At 35.8% G+C, this 15,976-nt stretch overlaps 6 protein-coding genes across 6 annotated transcripts; 2 read left to right on the forward strand and 4 right to left on the reverse strand.

Moving 5' to 3' along the window:
- Positions 1–322: 322 nt before the first annotated feature.
- On the reverse strand, positions 323–1,520 carry EV154DRAFT_541554 (ClpP/crotonase-like domain-containing protein). Its single transcript, XM_051604487.1, has 6 exons — positions 1,402–1,520; positions 1,234–1,340; positions 848–1,175; positions 718–788; positions 594–657; positions 323–527 (listed from the first exon to the last, which is right to left on the reverse strand). The coding sequence occupies exons 1-6, from the start codon at positions 1,503–1,505 to the stop codon at positions 377–379; spliced, it is 825 nt and encodes a 274-aa protein (XP_051462823.1). The 5' UTR covers positions 1,506–1,520; the 3' UTR covers positions 323–376.
- Positions 1,521–1,603: 83 nt separating this feature from the next.
- Positions 1,604–3,450, reverse strand: EV154DRAFT_456125 (WD40-repeat-containing domain protein). The gene is made up of 4 exons (XM_051597366.1): positions 3,259–3,450; positions 2,913–3,190; positions 1,876–2,855; positions 1,604–1,820 (listed from the first exon to the last, which is right to left on the reverse strand). The coding sequence occupies exons 1-4, from the start codon at positions 3,346–3,348 to the stop codon at positions 1,654–1,656; spliced, it is 1,515 nt and encodes a 504-aa protein (XP_051462824.1). The 5' UTR covers positions 3,349–3,450; the 3' UTR covers positions 1,604–1,653.
- Positions 3,451–5,843: 2,393 nt separating this feature from the next.
- Positions 5,844–7,013, forward strand: EV154DRAFT_492146 (glycoside hydrolase superfamily). Its single transcript, XM_051599646.1, has one exon. The coding sequence runs from the start codon at positions 6,084–6,086 to the stop codon at positions 6,936–6,938; it is 855 nt and encodes a 284-aa protein (XP_051462825.1). The 5' UTR covers positions 5,844–6,083; the 3' UTR covers positions 6,939–7,013.
- A 1,302-nt stretch (positions 7,014–8,315) lies between these two features.
- On the reverse strand, positions 8,316–9,346 carry EV154DRAFT_492150 (uncharacterized protein). The gene is made up of 4 exons (XM_051599647.1): positions 9,132–9,346; positions 8,565–9,068; positions 8,493–8,505; positions 8,316–8,428 (listed from the first exon to the last, which is right to left on the reverse strand). The coding sequence occupies exons 1-2, from the start codon at positions 9,145–9,147 to the stop codon at positions 8,656–8,658; spliced, it is 429 nt and encodes a 142-aa protein (XP_051462826.1). The 5' UTR covers positions 9,148–9,346; the 3' UTR covers positions 8,316–8,428; positions 8,493–8,505; positions 8,565–8,655.
- A 112-nt stretch (positions 9,347–9,458) lies between these two features.
- Positions 9,459–13,641, forward strand: EV154DRAFT_456133 (nuclear export factor CRM1). Its single transcript, XM_051597367.1, has 14 exons — positions 9,459–9,591; positions 9,683–9,784; positions 9,840–9,912; positions 9,972–10,078; positions 10,144–10,259; positions 10,325–10,559; positions 10,614–10,764; positions 10,828–10,925; positions 10,975–11,421; positions 11,485–12,027; positions 12,084–12,527; positions 12,581–12,959; positions 13,011–13,173; positions 13,232–13,641. The coding sequence occupies exons 1-14, from the start codon at positions 9,499–9,501 to the stop codon at positions 13,479–13,481; spliced, it is 3,201 nt and encodes a 1,066-aa protein (XP_051462827.1). The 5' UTR covers positions 9,459–9,498; the 3' UTR covers positions 13,482–13,641.
- On the reverse strand, positions 13,642–14,687 carry EV154DRAFT_492155 (Mob1/phocein). Its single transcript, XM_051599648.1, has 6 exons — positions 14,601–14,687; positions 14,378–14,541; positions 14,195–14,321; positions 14,058–14,137; positions 13,896–14,007; positions 13,642–13,836 (listed from the first exon to the last, which is right to left on the reverse strand). The coding sequence occupies exons 1-6, from the start codon at positions 14,664–14,666 to the stop codon at positions 13,651–13,653; spliced, it is 735 nt and encodes a 244-aa protein (XP_051462828.1). The 5' UTR covers positions 14,667–14,687; the 3' UTR covers positions 13,642–13,650.
- Positions 14,688–15,976: the final 1,289 nt, after the last annotated feature.

The raw sequence follows: 15,976 nt of genomic DNA on the forward strand, positions 1-15,976 counted from the left end.
GTCAGATTTCGTTTATGAATAAGTGAAGCCTAAGAAGGGGGTAGAATGAGAACATGGTGTTTTGACCTCTTTGTGGTGATTAACGGGAGTCCCTTTTGCGAGCCGTCTCCACTTTTTTATTTATAATACAAATCCCATTGTCTTTTTAATATTTGTTTAAATGTCTTTCATATGGAGAAGTAGATAGTTTTATTTACTCCAAACCTTTCTGAGAGGTGGTCTTTGCCTGTGAATTTATGAATGCGCTCAACGTTTTAGAACTCAACAACATGGAAGGCGTAGAATGCGCCCCAATAACTGTAGCCATACGCATCCACAATTTAACATGTGAAAATAAACATTTTATTTCCAAAATTCTCATACCGTGAAGTAATATTTAGAGCTTCGAGTATGTAGCAGGCTTTTTAGTGACAAAAGCTTCGATAGATAAAGGGATATCCTCTGTTTTCAACATGGCAGAGTTCCAGGTAACAGCGTAGGATAAACCTTCGGCAACAGAATGATCACGTGAATGATTCAACATATGCCTAAACCAATCATCCATCAATAACACTCTTTTTTTTTTTTTTTGTATTTAAACTGATGTAACTTACTTTGTTCCTAAAACAGCGACGGGTGATTTGGTTGCGATCAATCGAGCAGTCTTAAATGCTTCGGCTAAATATATCATTTAATAGCTAAGTCATCAATTTTTCTAGTCACTCATAGTGTATTTACCTAAAACCGCTTCTTGGGTATCTTCAACTCTGTTGACAAGACCACAGTCTAAAGCTTCTTTGGCATACATACTGAGAATTACATATTAGGATACACTTTGTGACACGAAAATCAAATCAAAAAAACTCACTTGCGGCCTGTTAAACAAAGTTCGCGTACTAAACTATTGTTACCAATAACTTTTGGGAGACGTTGCAAAGAGCCCACATCAGCGGCCAATCCGACGTCAACTTCTTTAACACAAAAGAATGAATCTTTGGCACAGTAACGAATATCACAAGCAGTAATTAGATCCACACCGGCACCAAAGCAGGCATTGTGAACTGCTGCAATGACAGGCTTTGAACATTCCTCAATGGCAGTAAAAGAATCTTGAAAGTCCTTGATGTGCTTACGCATTTTATAGATGTCACGAGCAGGATCCCCAACTTCTAAGCTTTGAATAGAAGTTTCTGCCACTGGATAGTATAACTCAGTTAATATGACTGCGTGATATTTTACAATTGTGATATTTACAATCTAAGCCGGCAGTAAACATACGGCCGTTACCAGAAATGACAACAGCGCGAATATCATGATCAACATCAATAGCACGGAAAACGTTTCCAACGTCGGCAACAAGTCTGTGATAATATGCGATTTTTAAAAAAAAAATTGAATAAAAAAAAATGTTCAAGTTATTACTGGTCATTAAAAGCATTAAGCTTTTTGGGTCTGTTGAGTTGTACGTGGGCAACACCGTCAGCGGTTACTTGAACAGCAACAGTTTCAAATTGATATTTAGACATTTTTACAAAGTTTAAAGAAAAAGAAAAAGAAGGGAAAATTCATGTTTGTCAGGTTAAATACCCCGCACATTTTCACATGAAGAAAAAAAGTGACTAATGCTGGATGTAAATAGAATGCGTTTTTTTTATTTTTTATTTTTTTATTTATTTATTTATTAACAGTTGCTGGACCAGATTTGGTAAACAGCATATCTAAGGTTGCCATGGTTTCGATAAGATCTTTTTGGAGTTGGATTTCTTGTTTAACCTTAGAAGTTAAACGCGCTAAAAGTCCGTCAATGAGTGGGGATTGTCCAAAGACACGAGTATAACAATCTAGTAATAGCGTTAATATTGTTTTACGTATTTAATTTTCAAGCAGCAGTCTTACCAATAACAGCTTCAGACACATCAACCAATAAGTTTGTAAATCTAGGGTGATGGATATTTCTAATTAAGAAACGCATGAGAGGTTCCAGCGATACATCATCTCGACCAGTGATGGCTTGTTTGAGACCATCACGATGAATTAATTCTTGAAGAACGGCAGCGACTATGACAGGTGTTTGAGAGCTTAATTTTAATACTTCATCCAAAGCATTAGAATATTGAAAGACTTTCATAAATTGATCGTATTTCTGCAATTTTTGCTTCTTTATACGTTCAACAACAAAATCGTCCTTTGTAGTTGCATTTGATTGACCACGCATAAAGTATTTGTAGGTACCACCACGAATATAATCCTGCTTTTGTTTCTTTACTGCTTTCTCGGATGATTTGATTTGACGTTGGCGGATAGATAATAAGCCGTTAGCCATACCAGCAGCAAGGTGTGTGTCATCAGGACTGAGACCGACAGACAAGATAGGTGCAGGATACTTGACACTGTGTACCACCTTATAATCTTGAACATCATAGATCTTGACATGTTGATCTAATGAACCAGTCACCAATCTAGATGCAGATCCATCGAAGCACATACTTGTTACTGTCTTTTGATGATTACCCAATGTGTGCATACATCTTCCACCACTTAATATATCCCACACTTTAATAATTGGTCCGCCTGAAGAAATAATAGCACCTCCGTTAGGGTAAATTAAAAGTGATTCCACGGGTGCTCCATGGTTCATAGTCATCACACTGTTACTTTGTCTCATATCCCATAATTTAACTGTTTGATCGTAGGACCCACTAACATATAAATTTGGGTTATCCTGACTAACAACACCCGCTCTAACATAATCCTCATGCTCTTCGAATACATTCACACTTTCGCCAGATGGAATATCCCAAATACGTACAGTTTTATCGTCTGATCCAGATAAAATATTTGATTTGTTAGTAGAGAATTGTGTTACTTGCGTAGGTCTTTCGTAATTTCATTAGTCATTTTAGGTCTGTCAAATTTGTGTATAGTGCACTTACAAGGCATGGGCTTTGAAGGATCTCAAAATTGCACGGGAGCCACCGTCAAACATTTGAACAAGACCAGTAGCGTCACCGGCAACAATAAGTTTGCCATCTTGACGAAAGCTACCAGAGTAAGCAATGTCTTTGAATCGAGAAATCGTCTTTTTGGGTTGATGTGTTTTAGACGAGTAAATTTGTACACGTGTTGAAGAGGTAACTGCGAAATCATATGGTGCAACAGGTGAAAAGAAAATCGAAGAGACACTTCCAAATTCTTTAATAACAATGGGTGACTATACAGAGGGAAAAGTTTTTTTAGTCTTCATGCCGTTCAATTAAACTCTATGAGTTTCTGCATTACCCTAAATCGTTTCCAATATTTTGCTTCCGCTGTCTTCTTAGAAGTCGTAACTTTGGCGTACTTTTTGATAACTGTCTTTTGATAATCCATTTTGTCCAGTCTCTTATAAAGCGTCAAATAATCACTCTGCCTTTTTTTTTTTGACTGGTAACCCAATTTTTTTTCGGAAATCCAAGTTTGGGAATGAAAAATGATAAAACGTCACAGGTGCGCCACCTACTCTGCCTTGGGCATTCATAACCATTATTCATTAAATCGTGGCACACACTTCCATAGTATGTGTATCCTTGACCAAAATATAATAAATATGGTCCTTGATTAAAAAACAAAATAGTCATCAAAACCATGTTTACACATCATCTGACCAGCTTTACCACTTTAATACGTTCTCTTTTTTTCAAGCGTTAAAACTTATTCAAAAATATCAATATTCTCTAACATACAAGCAAGTACACTGTTTCTACCCTTTTTTTTCCCAAGAAAATCACTCCGTACCTAAAGTTAAACGACGTTTTCATTTTTACTATAACACAAGATATTCCTTGCTACCACTGGTATATTAGAAGCTCCGCTGTCAAGTTCTTTGTGATTTACTTTTATAGGTAGATTATAAGAGTAAAAAAAATTCACTAATACATAACAAATATCCTGTCAAAATTTTTATATCTCGGTTTTCATACTTAGGTAAAAATAACATCTGATTCTCTGGATTATTATAAGATTGTTAGACAGCAACTGAAAGCTATGACTTGGAACTGTTGAATTATCTCCTTGTAAATTGGCATTTTTAAGCTACTTATTGTAGCTAGTGCAGAGAAAGTTGCCTTAGTGAAACACTAAAAAACAAAGGCAACTACTTGTAATTAAAAAAATAGTGTTAGGGTCTCGAGTCAATTCCAAGAGACCTAATTAGTAGAGTAACAACACAGTTTGGCCACAATAAAGAGGATTCATTGGCTAATTCAAACGCTAGCATATCAAACAATTAGCTCTTTTAGTGCTAAAATAGAATATAGCTTCTTAAAACCAGAAATGTCATGTTCAAACATGAACCTTGTCTTGAACAAACATAAGCATAGCTAGTGATAATAAACAGATGATATCTGTATCAGGAGTTTGCAAAGCTAATAAAAATGTACTGCTTACTTCATAGATCAATATTTCATGTATTTCTCAAAGTTACGGACTAACGATTATGCCAAGGTCCGGCTAAGACTAGCTTTTGTTTCTGATAGACGACAGCGTGTAAATCAAACACAGATCCTACCTATGAAGATCTAGATTCGCAAAACAATAGATTTTCCTTGTCACAAGTGCGCTTTTCTTCACTAACACACTTCCACTAGCCAATGTTACAAAGCTGATCTACCATTTACTAGACTTATGCTAAGTTTTGGCGTATGCTTTTTTATTCCGAATTTAAAGCTTTTATCCGGGCCAGGTCTGGTTTTGTATTACAAACTATTAAAATAAAACCTTCTATCTATAGACGATGGCATCAAAAAAAGTTATTTTTAGGGTTTTCTCCAAAACAATGATATGATATCTTGAAATCACGCAATGTGATCATATTAATTTTAATAACCAGAGAAAACTGAACATTATTCTATTCATGCATTATGTACACAGTCATGCTTTATGCAATCAACGAAGGGTAACATACTTTATAATGACTTAACCACGCAAATTTTTTGACAGCTGCACGGCAATGTCGAATTGAGTTGCAAATCTTTGTTTATTTTTTTTTTCTTTTCTAAAGGAGCGCGAAAGAAATTCTGCAAGTGTATGTCTGAACTCAGCAATGAAAGCCGGTGGTTAAATTCGTTTTACCTTTTTGGCCCTGAATTAAGCCGAGATGATCAATACTCTTCTGATATTCCTATATGAGTTTATCGTCATCGATGAAACATCAGATATATTGGACTAAAAGATAATTAATATCTTTATACAATAAAATGACAACCGAAAATATGATTTCATATCACTCATCATTGAACGCCATATGGTGTGCCGTTTTAGAATAAAAAATTTTAGAGTGGGTGATCTTTTTTTTTAAAATGAGGTCATTTTCCATAGATAAAATGGCAAAGATCTAATGTACTTTTCTGTCATTGGCTTTGTCTTGAAATACTTCACGCCTGGGAGTGTTACATCCACGTCTCCGTGAAGGGAGCCCGAGTCATAAAGACACACTCTCGCTGTGATTTAAATAGGAACGAACGAGAAAACCTGTTCTACGGGATAGAAAAACTGGAATATTTTAGTTTTAGCAGACAAAATGAATGTTGAAAAAACTGATCAGATGTTACATGAATCAATAATGATGCGATATTCTTGAAAATATTGAGTTCGGGCAAAATCTCGGTTAAAAGCGAAAACAGCACAAGATCTTAAGCCAAGAAAAAAAAAAAAAGAACTACCTGGACCCATATTGACTCATTGAATTTCCGTCGTACAGGAAAGTAAGGATAACCGTGAAAAAACGTTTTTTAAATTATCACGAATTCAAGTGGGCAGGTTTAAACAATATTAAAATTCAATATAAAACCGGGCAAATCACGTCAATTCACAGCGATCAGGGGAAGGGATCAGACTCATTAACGGCATTCAAAAAAGGAAGTTGAAAAAAAAAAATAGAGGTGAGATTAAAAATGTATAAATTGGTATAAAAAATAAGCTTTTGCATTCTTTTCTCTTCATTATCACATTTGCTCTATAAAAAAATACCCCTTTACTGCAGGCTCAGTTTGTTTATTTTTTTCTCAACTCACTATCATTTTTTTTTACAAATCAATCGCTGTGCGAAAATCATCAAATTAACCAATATGCGTTTCACTTCTCTCGTTACAATCGCCCTCTCTTTTGCTGGTGTCATCCAATCACTTCCCCTCGAACGTCGCGGTATCACATCCCTTAATGGAGTCACATATACTGCCCGTAATTCAAATGGTGAATGTCAATCTTCGCAAGAAATCGCAGCTTCTGTGAAGCTGATGAAATCGAGCGGTGTTCACAGTATCCGTACCTATTCTCAAGAATGTGATCAACTCCCTGCTATTTTGGACGCTATCAAGTCTCAAGGTGGTGGTATGACAGTGCTGGCCTCTGTCTGGATCGACGGTACAAGCAAGGATCAAGAAGAGATCTCCACCCTTAAGTCCGTTTTAGCAAACCATGACACAAGTGCCATCACTGGTATCTTGGTTGGTAACGAAGTTCTTTTCAACGGTGTCATGCCTGCTTCTGAATTGATCAAGAAGTTTAAGGCTGTCAAGGCTATTTCCAAAGGTATTGATGTCGGAACCGCCGAGATGGACGTTACATATCCTCAAGAGTTGGTTGATGTCTCTGATTTTGTTGCTGTCAATATTCATCCCTATTTCTCTCAAGTTGATATCAAGAACGCCATGTCCAATTTAAATGATAGATACAATGCTTTTAAGAAGGTGGCTGGAGGAAAGAAGACTTATATCGCTGAGGTTGGCTGGCCATCCGCAGGTGCTTCTTCAGGAAAGGCTGTCCCTAGTGTCAGCAATACTGAAACTTTTGCTTCTGAAATCTCCCGTACTTCTCTTCCTTATTATTTCTTTGAATGGCAAGATTCTAACTGGAAGTCCAGTGGTATCGAGTCTAACTTTGGACTCCTCAATAGCAATGGCAAAGCCAAGTTTGGCATCTAAACCAATATTTTTTATTTTTCTCGATATATTTTTGCTTATAATTAAATAAAAATTCAAACTTTATCGATATCTTTACTTTTCGTCATCTTCATCACCTAAATAAACTAATTTGCTACATGTTCTTTTACTGATGTTTGATTAAAATAAGTCACGTCACTATGAAAGAAGTGCATTATGCAATTTCGCAAAAAGTTTTGATTCCACGCGTAACATGTGCATATAGTTACATTTACAGTGCTACAGTTTTGCCGCTTCTTTTTTGTCGTAAATAAGGAGAGTGGTTTAGCCACTCCTCAAGCATCGAGCATTTTGATTCAATTACTATATATGACCAAACCGAAAATAATCTGTCTTGTGTTTAGAATTGTTGATCTAGAGCATAAAGAAATATGCTTAAATTACATCTGCTATTTAGGCTTAAACACAGTGTCATTATAAAGAAATAGAGGCCGAAAAAAAATATATGGCACATAAAATAAATTGCCTGGTGAAACATCTGATGAATGTAATTAATATTTTAGAGTTTCGTTGGATAGGACATTTTTGACATTTGTGTTTTAGCCTAAGGTGATACGCCCCTTGTCTTACCCTACTGTGCTAAATCCAGCTGCCTGAAAATTACTGATTGTCACAACAATAAGATTGTCAGAAATCCTCTAATGATATAAAAAACCCATTCACCATACCCTAAACATTTATATATTATGGCTCCTCTGCTGTGGATGCCCTCACGATACATTCCGGTGACTGAGACCATTCAACTCCCCCCCCCCCTCTCATGTTCGACTAGCCTTTCACTTCCAATGACTCTCCTAACACAATACTAGTACATACCTCGAGAGCTTCTTTACCTACACACATACCCATTTTAATCATCGAGCATCTGATAACACAAGATCCTTAAACCCCAGTAATTGTCTCCTCAAACAATAAAAATTTCCGAATAATTGTTGTGAGGAAGATCCTTACCGACATAAAATTCTTCCAGAAAGCTTCGCCATCTTTTTCTATATTATGGCCAGAATTTTTATTAAAGCTGCAGAAAAATATACATTGGTACACAATGCAAACTAAATTTTTATTTAACTCGATGTGATACGTTAGAAAAAACTATTGTTTATTTATAATGCAGAAGACTGAGTGTACGACTTTATGGTATTAAGTGAGAAGCGATTAAAAAACATTAAAAAGCATTAAAAACCCACAATAACATACCTGACTGATCTATCACCTGCCCGGAAGCATAATTGACGCACGTTTTAATAAACTTATATCGCTCTTTCTTGTCTGTGCATGGTTAAAGTGTCATGCAAACATTCAACTGTGAAATAAGAAAGATAAGAAGCAAGTTTTTTATTATTGAAAGTCAAGAAGTACATTTAATCCAAAAAAAAAATTTTTTTTTTATTAATTTAGGGCAACGGTAACCCTGGCTTCATAATAGACATCATATCATATCACCGAAAATGTTCTATGTCATCTTCTGAACTCTGTTAATTAATTATGGAAGTTAGCTACGACGATCACATCAATTAATTAATTAGTAGTGCTTACATCTTCATCGGGTCTAGAAAAAAAAAATGGAAATTTAGTTTATCAAATGATGGCTAATATTTTATGACTTACAGCTCGCCCAGCAATGCTTGGAGTTCTCTGACCCTTTCTTTTAAACCATCCTTGTCTTTCACTAAATCACGAATATAATCAACAGCTAATATCAAAGATTAGAATGATTAAAGAGAAATTGATTTAGTCTTTTACATTTCTGCAGGACTAATGATTCACTCCGATGGCTGCCATCCAGAGTAGGAACCATATCAACTAGCTGATCAAATCCAATTTTGATGTTTGCTCTCCTTTTTTGTTCAGAGGCAATATGGTTTGCTTTTTTTTGATCTTCAGAAAGTAATTCATGCGCTTGCTTCCTTGCTCTCCCTGTCCTTCTTGAAGCAGATTCCTCTTCCGGCGAATTTGATTTCCTATCATAGGGAGTTTTCCGTTTGTGGTCTTTTCGTTTTTTGGATGTTGAGGATTCCGCAATGTTCTGGTGTTGTGAGGAATGATCTTGCTCAAGGTCAGTTAGGAACGATTGAAGTTTATTTTGTTCGGCTTCAGAAAACATATCAGAAACTAAAGAAAAAAAAGGGGGGAGGGAGTAAATAAACAATAAAATAATTAAATGCAGGTTTTTACACGTATGGTTTGACATAATAGGTCTATAGTTTGATTGTAAGAAATAATGAATTCTTTAAAGAAAAGAACATGTGACAAAATAAGGCATTATTTCCAGAAATAACCATGTTTTTATTGTTGTATTTATCACAATGCTAGACACTACAATGAAATAGAATTTAAGCAGGTTCAACCTAAAAACTATGTAGTGTCTCCTTTAGATATGATTCTTTGTCTTTTTGAATTGCTTACAAATTCAATTCAATTGATTGGTCGCTTTACAAAGTTAAATACGTGACGTTGTTTATTTTCGGCCACCCTAAATACTAATGCATTCATTTTGTGCTTTTTTTCCTCCCTGTTTCTTTTAACTATCACACATCACAAAATGGCAGATTCTATTTTAGATTTTAGTAAGGAACTTGATGTTGCCTTGTTAGATCAAGTTGTTATGCAATTTTACACTGGTGCTGGTGCCGACGTATGTCCATTTAATTCAAAATATAAACAATAATAAAAAAAAAAACACATTTGTAGATGTTCACTTTTCTCACTCAATATTTTTATAATAGCAACAATTCGCCCAACAGCTTTTGACTCAATTCCAAGATCACGAAGAAGCTTGGACTAAAGTTGATGGTATTTTAGAAAAGTCCACTATTCCTCAGACAAAGGTAAGAATCATGAATTCACTCAACTATACGGGACACAATTAACGCGTCGCTCCAGTTTATCGCGTTACAAATTCTTGAAAAATTTGTTCAAACAAGATGGAACACTTTGCAAGCTGACAGTAGAAATGGTAAGAATTGTTGTCACACGCTTGATACCGTTTAAACTCACAGCTCCTCTATCTCAAAGCCATTCGCTACTTCATTGTCAATGTTATTGTGAAGCAATCCTCTGACGAAGCAAATTTAGCCAAGGAGCGTACTTACATTAACAAGCTCAACATGGTTCTTGTTCAGGTAAATAACTAAAAGTGACGATTATGTACACAATGGGATTAAAAAAGTTTTTTTTTTCTTTGTAGATCCTTAAGCAAGAATGGCCTCACAACTGGCCTTCTTTTATTCCTGAGATTATTGCCTCCAGCAAATCCAACTTATCTCTTTGTGAGAATAACATGGCTATTTTAAAGCTTTTGAGGTAAGAAAAACAAAGCATATATCACCCGAAGCACGTCCTTACACTTCTTTCTTTTTAATTTATAGTGAAGAGATTTTCGATTTTTCTTTGGATCAAATGACCCAAGCAAAGGCCAGTACCTTGAAAAGTCAAATGACATCAGAATTTTCAGAGATTTACAACTTGTGCCGAGAAGTCCTCGATAAAGCTGTCAAACCCAGTCTCATTAAAGCCACCCTTGAAACTTTATTGAGATTTGTTGATTGGGTTCCCGTTGGATATGTCTTCGAAACAGACCTTATCGAAGTTCTCCTCAATAAGGTAGATGATAAATTATCAGGAGCGTGTATGGATAAATAGCTGAAATCATGTTAGTTTTTTGCAGTGCCTCAATTTAGAAATGTTACTTTAAAGTGCTTTACCGAAATTAGTGGTCTTGAAAACACCGACAACTATAGCGAGAAGATGGTTTCGATGTTTACCGGCATCATGAACGCTACAAATGTTATGATTCCTCCCAGCACTAGTAAGATTATTATGAAAGTTCTGCAGAAGCGCCTACTAATTTTTTTTCTTTCTGTTATCGCAGACATTGCCGATGTATATGAAAACAGTAATGATGATGACCAAGAGTTTGTCCAAAATTTGGCCTTATTCCTTACCAGTTATCTTTCCAGACATTTACAGGTATAGAAATCACAATCTTGCATTTCACAAATACTAATTTGTATAGTAGACCGTCGAACGATATCCTGCTAGCCACGAGGTTTTAATTAATGCTCACTTTTATCTTATCAAAATCTCTCGCGTAGAAGACCGTGAGATTTTCAAGATTTGTTTAGAATACTGGGCCAAGTTACTCAAAGGATTATTCGAAGAAGCAGCTTCCTCTAGCGGTAATCAATTATTGGATTTAAACAATATGGGTGGATTTAACGGTGCTGCCAGAAAAAACCTCTACATCAGCGTATTGTCCAATTTAAGAGTTGTTATGATTGAATGTATGGTTAAGCCCGAGGAAGTCCTCGTTGTTGAAAACGATGAAGGTGAAATTGTCAGAGAATTCATTAAAGAGAGTGATACTATCATTTTATACAAGAGTATGAAGGAAGCTCTCGTTTACTTGACTAATCTCGACGTTTCTGACACTGAAGAGATCATGACCACCAAGTTATCCAAACAAGTAAGTATCATATACAGCTTGTGCTGTGTAAAAAAATGAATACTAATGTAAAATTTTGAATAGATGGATGGTAGCGAGTGGTCTTGGAACAACCTCAACAAGCTCTGTTGGGCGATCGGTTCTATTTCCGGTGCTATGAACGAAGAAACTGAGAAGCGTTTCTTGGTTACTGTAATTAAGGAGCTTCTTTCTCTCTGTGAAATGAAGCGTGGCAAGGATAATAAGGCTGTTGTCGCCTCCAACATCATGTACTGTGTTGGTCAGTATCCCCGTTTCTTGAAGGCTCATTGGAAATTCCTCAAGACTGTTGTTAACAAATTGTTTGAATTCATGCACGAATCTCACGAAGGTGTCCAAGACATGGCCTGTGATACCTTTATTAAGATCGCTCAACAATGTAAGCGTCACTTCGTAGCACAACAGCAAGGCGAGGTTCATCCTTTTGTTGAAGAGATTCTCGAGAATGTTAACCGCATCACTTCCGATCTTGCCCCTGCTCAAATCCACACTTTCTATGAAGCCATTGGTTATATGGTTGCTGCCCAAACTAACCCTGCTGCTCAAGAAAGATTAATGCTTAAGTTTATGGAACTTCCCAACAATGCCGTAAGTAAACATACAAGTAAGGAGTATCTCCAAATTCTAACAGACTCAACTTATAGTGGGATAGCATGATGGCTCAAGCCAAGCAAAATACGGACTGTTTGAATAACCCTAACGAGATCAAGATTTTGAGTAATGTATTAAAGACAAATGTCGCAGCTTGTACCTCTGTTGGTTCTGCATACATTATTCAATTGAGTAAAATTTTCGTGGATTTGTTGGCTCTTTACCGTATTGTCGGTAATTTGGTTTCCCAAAGTGTCGCCACCCAAGGTGATATTGCCACGAAGACACCCAAGGTTCGTGGTTGGAGAACCATCAAGAAGGAGATCTTAAAGTTAGTCGATACCTACATCGAATGTACTGATAACATTCAAGCCGTGGATAACGGTATGGTTGATCCTTTCTTGGAAGCTGTCTTGAGTGATTATAGCACCAATGTTGATGCTGCCAGAGACGCTGAAGTGTTAAATGTTATTTCCACCATCATTGATAAGTTACAGGTAAGAAAAAGTATTGCTTCGTCAAAAAGAATTTGTACTTATTGTATTATTAGGGCTTAATGACTCGACGTGTCCCTCTTATCTTCGAAGCAACTTTTGAACCCACATTAAACATGATCACCAAAGACTTTGCAGAATACCCCGACCATAGAACAGGATTTTATTCGATGCTGAGAACCATCAATAGACATTGTTTCCCTGCATTATTAGAATTAGCACCTGCTCAATTTAAGCTCTTCATTGATAGTATTGTTTGGGGCTTTAAGCATACTATGCGTGACATTGCTGATCTTGGTCTCGATATTTGCGGTGAACTTATCGATAACATTAGTCGTACAGATCCCGCTGTTGCTGGTGCATTTTACCAGTCTTATTATCTTAGTATCCTTCAAGACATCTTCTTTGTGCTCACTGATCGTGACCACAAGAGTGGTAAGGTTATTTTTATTATGGTGTTAATACATGTATTAATTTTTTTTTTAGGCTTCAAGGGTCAAACTGAGGTATTGGCACGTCTTTTCCAATTGGTCTCTAATAACATGATTGCTGTACCTCTTTATAACTCTAATTCATATCCAAGCAATGGCGATTTCTTGCGTGAATATGTCTCCACACTCTTACAAAATGCTTTCCCTCATCTTCAAAGGTATAGCTTGCAGACATTATATGTAGTTTCATGTTGTAATAATTTCTTTCTATTATAGCAACCAAGTCAAGGTCTTTATTCGCTCCATGTTCGAATTTAACAATAACCCCACTAAATTCAAGTTGGAAGTGCGTGATTTCCTCATCCAATTGAAGGAATTTGCTGGTGAAAATGCCGAGCTCTATTTGGAAGAAAAGGAAAAAGAGTTAGAAGCCCAGAGAAAGGCTGAAATGCAATCGAAATTGGCTATTCCTGGTATGGTCAAGCCTTCCGAATTACCAGTCATGGATGAAGATGAAGCTCTTTAAATTACAAAACATACAATCATCAATAGTAAAAAAAAAAGCTTAAAAAAAAATTATTATCAAATGAAAAAAAGAAAAAAAAAAGCGTGTTAATATCATACACCCTCAATGTCATAAAACCTAAATATATAAAACCAAATATATATTATTATTAAAATTAAATTGTAGCTAATTATTCTTGACCTCGGGATAATTGTATGGCAGACGTGTTGTGAGGTATGTTTCTATTATAGCCATCGTCTTCATCGTCGTCTTCATTTGCGGTATTATCAGTATCAGGGATACTGATTAGACTGGGAGGAACTAAACTGTATGTTTGAGCCAATAACAGAAATCTTGCATATAAGCTTGTTTCGTTCTTAAGAAAAGAAAGACATTCAATCATCTTTCGAAAATACATCCAAAATTTAACTATACCTCAAAGTATTCATATATTTCTCTATGATGAAAATAAGCATGTGCAAAAATACGATAGAGACGTCTGGCAATAGATTGGAAATGCTTTAATGAAGGCTCAGGTACGGAAATTCTAAAATTAAAATGTCAACTAACGCACAAAAATGGAAATAAATAACTAACCTGCTGGGAAAGTATTTAGAGTTATTTAGTAAGATTGTTGCACCATCCAGTGTGTGTATAATATAATCAATGGCTGGACACTATATAAAATGATGACTTAGTATTGACAAATAGCTTTATAATCAACGAAAACATACGGATTGTGTAGAAGGGTGAGCAGCGCAGAGATATAACCAGCCATCTGCCTTCATTTCTGGGCAATTCTCCCGATTACATTCTGATTCTAATGCTACTACAAGTAAACTAAGCTCTAAGCACACCTGACTAAACAATCATGATATTAATACACGTCGGACACTATTGATGGCAACCAGTAATACCGTAAATGTTCGTATTGCCACACTTCGTCGTCGACATTCTCTGGTAATTGAATGATGCGTTGGACATCCCCACAATTTAAACGTATTAATTGTTGCAAATATTCTTGAACATTAAAAGATGATTCTAATGAATCTAAAGTTTCAAATGGCCATTGAAAAGTATCCTAAAAAAAGACTGAAAATATGAATTCTTTGTGTTGTGCATGTATCGTCAAGGATTTACTTCTAAGCGTCTACCAGGATACAGCCTTCTCAAAGTAACCTGAGGCGCTGATACGGTTTCCGTCATTATTTTAAAATAGAAAAGGGAAAACCAACTAATAGATCCCCTTTTAAGCCCCACAAAAAGTACCCCTTTTATTTTATTGTACGCGTCGTCACATACTGAGTTTTCTCAAACAATTTAAGCATTTGGTCCTATGTTATGTTCACAGGGTGAAGTACAGTAAAACTGGAATACCATTGTTAATATTAGCGTATTTGCCTAACTTTGAGGGCATTGGTGGTACAAATAAAGACTTTCTCGACTAAAAGGCATCAAGTTTTTTTACACGGCCTTAAGCTTTGTTGTAATGAGTGGAAAAGCTTTGTATGTAATTTGATTTACTATGTAAACAAGGTGTTTTCTTCTTCACTTTAAAAACAGCAGACAATGTTTGACTTGAATACAATTTAAAATATGATGTATCACAAAAAAGCCAGCTTACTTTAATCTTACTAGGCCTCTTCAAGCCATATTTTCGTTTCGGTAGAGATGATGGCCGTCGCCGCGCTCCCAGTAAATTTTGCTCTTCATTATGGGCCGGTACCGCTTAATATGTAACAAATACTTGAAAACCGGGATAACTGAGTAGGTAAAATTGTTTTGCCCTGAATTTGTATTACCATATTTGTTCAGGCATTAGATTCTCTAAAAAGCTTGCTTAATATGTTATTGGCAATAACCAAGAAAATAAAACGTAGACGCTTTGCTTCATATTTACTGGTATCATCAACGTTGGTATAAAAGTAAAAGTTAAATCCCTTTTCGTCGTTAGATTAAGTTCAATAATATATAATTATACACTTTCTAGTTGTTTGCAGATGTATATTCTTTCGTTGTATGAGTGTCAGGCAAAATACGTTACTGACAAAATGGGACATTTGTGCTTCAAAGACTATAAAAATATTCTTCATGTTATTGGATCATAAAGTAGAAAAGGTATGGCTTTTTTAGCAGATCAGTCCATTTGATCTTTTATCACCCTTGACTGTCTTTAATATGCGACTTCTTTTTTATTTGGCTGAATAACTTTCGTATCTGAGCGGGTATACCCTTTTTTTTATATCGAGATCACCATCGGCTCTATGAGATCCACCTTGCAGCAGATCTCAAACGTTTCAGTATATCAATATTTGCTACAAATTTTTATACGTTTTCCTCGTTATAGCTTCACAATATACTACGCAAACAGTCTGTTCTCTTGTTATTGCTGCCATATTTAGTACTTACGAAAAAGTAACGATAAAGAACACAAGAACCAAGCTCTAAAAATATAAACACGGAAGCCTGAGATTGAAATAAGGGACAGCATGAAGAAAGTGGGAACTGGACACAGA

This window comes from Mucor mucedo (genome assembly GCF_025094135.1).
Source record: "Mucor mucedo strain NRRL 3635 chromosome Unknown EV154scaffold_5, whole genome shotgun sequence".
Classification (NCBI taxonomy): Eukaryota; Fungi; Mucoromycota; class Mucoromycetes; order Mucorales; family Mucoraceae; genus Mucor; species Mucor mucedo.

Coding starts and splice junctions, on each gene's coding strand:
- EV154DRAFT_492146 (XM_051599646.1), top strand. CDS start 6,084: ATGCGTTTCACTTCTCTCGTTACAATCGCCCTCTCTTTTGCTGGTGTC.
- EV154DRAFT_456125 (XM_051597366.1), bottom strand. CDS start 3,348: ATGGATTATCAAAAGACAGTTATCAAAAAGTACGCCAAAGTTACGACT. Junction 3,191..3,258: donor AATATTGGAAACGATTTAGG/GTAATGCAGAAA, acceptor CCCTCTGTATAG/TCACCCATTGTTATTAAAGA. Junction 1,821..1,875: donor TGTGTCTGAAGCTGTTATTG/GTAAGACTGCTG, acceptor CGCTATTACTAG/ATTGTTATACTCGTGTCTTT.
- EV154DRAFT_456133 (XM_051597367.1), top strand. CDS start 9,499: ATGGCAGATTCTATTTTAGATTTTAGTAAGGAACTTGATGTTGCCTTG. Junction 9,913..9,971: donor GCAAGCTGACAGTAGAAATG/GTAAGAATTGTT, acceptor TCTATCTCAAAG/CCATTCGCTACTTCATTGTC. Junction 10,560..10,613: donor TCGAAGTTCTCCTCAATAAG/GTAGATGATAAA, acceptor AAATCATGTTAG/TTTTTTGCAGTGCCTCAATT.
- EV154DRAFT_541554 (XM_051604487.1), bottom strand. CDS start 1,505: ATGTCTAAATATCAATTTGAAACTGTTGCTGTTCAAGTAACCGCTGAC. Junction 658..717: donor TACCCAAGAAGCGGTTTTAG/GTAAATACACTA, acceptor TGATATATTTAG/CCGAAGCATTTAAGACTGCT. Junction 528..593: donor GTCGCTGTTTTAGGAACAAA/GTAAGTTACATC, acceptor TGATTGGTTTAG/GCATATGTTGAATCATTCAC.
- EV154DRAFT_492155 (XM_051599648.1), bottom strand. CDS start 14,666: ATGACGGAAACCGTATCAGCGCCTCAGGTTACTTTGAGAAGGCTGTAT. Junction 14,322..14,377: donor TGGCAATACGAACATTTACG/GTATTACTGGTT, acceptor ATGATTGTTTAG/TCAGGTGTGCTTAGAGCTTA. Junction 13,837..13,895: donor AAATATATGAATACTTTGAG/GTATAGTTAAAT, acceptor TCTTTTCTTAAG/AACGAAACAAGCTTATATGC.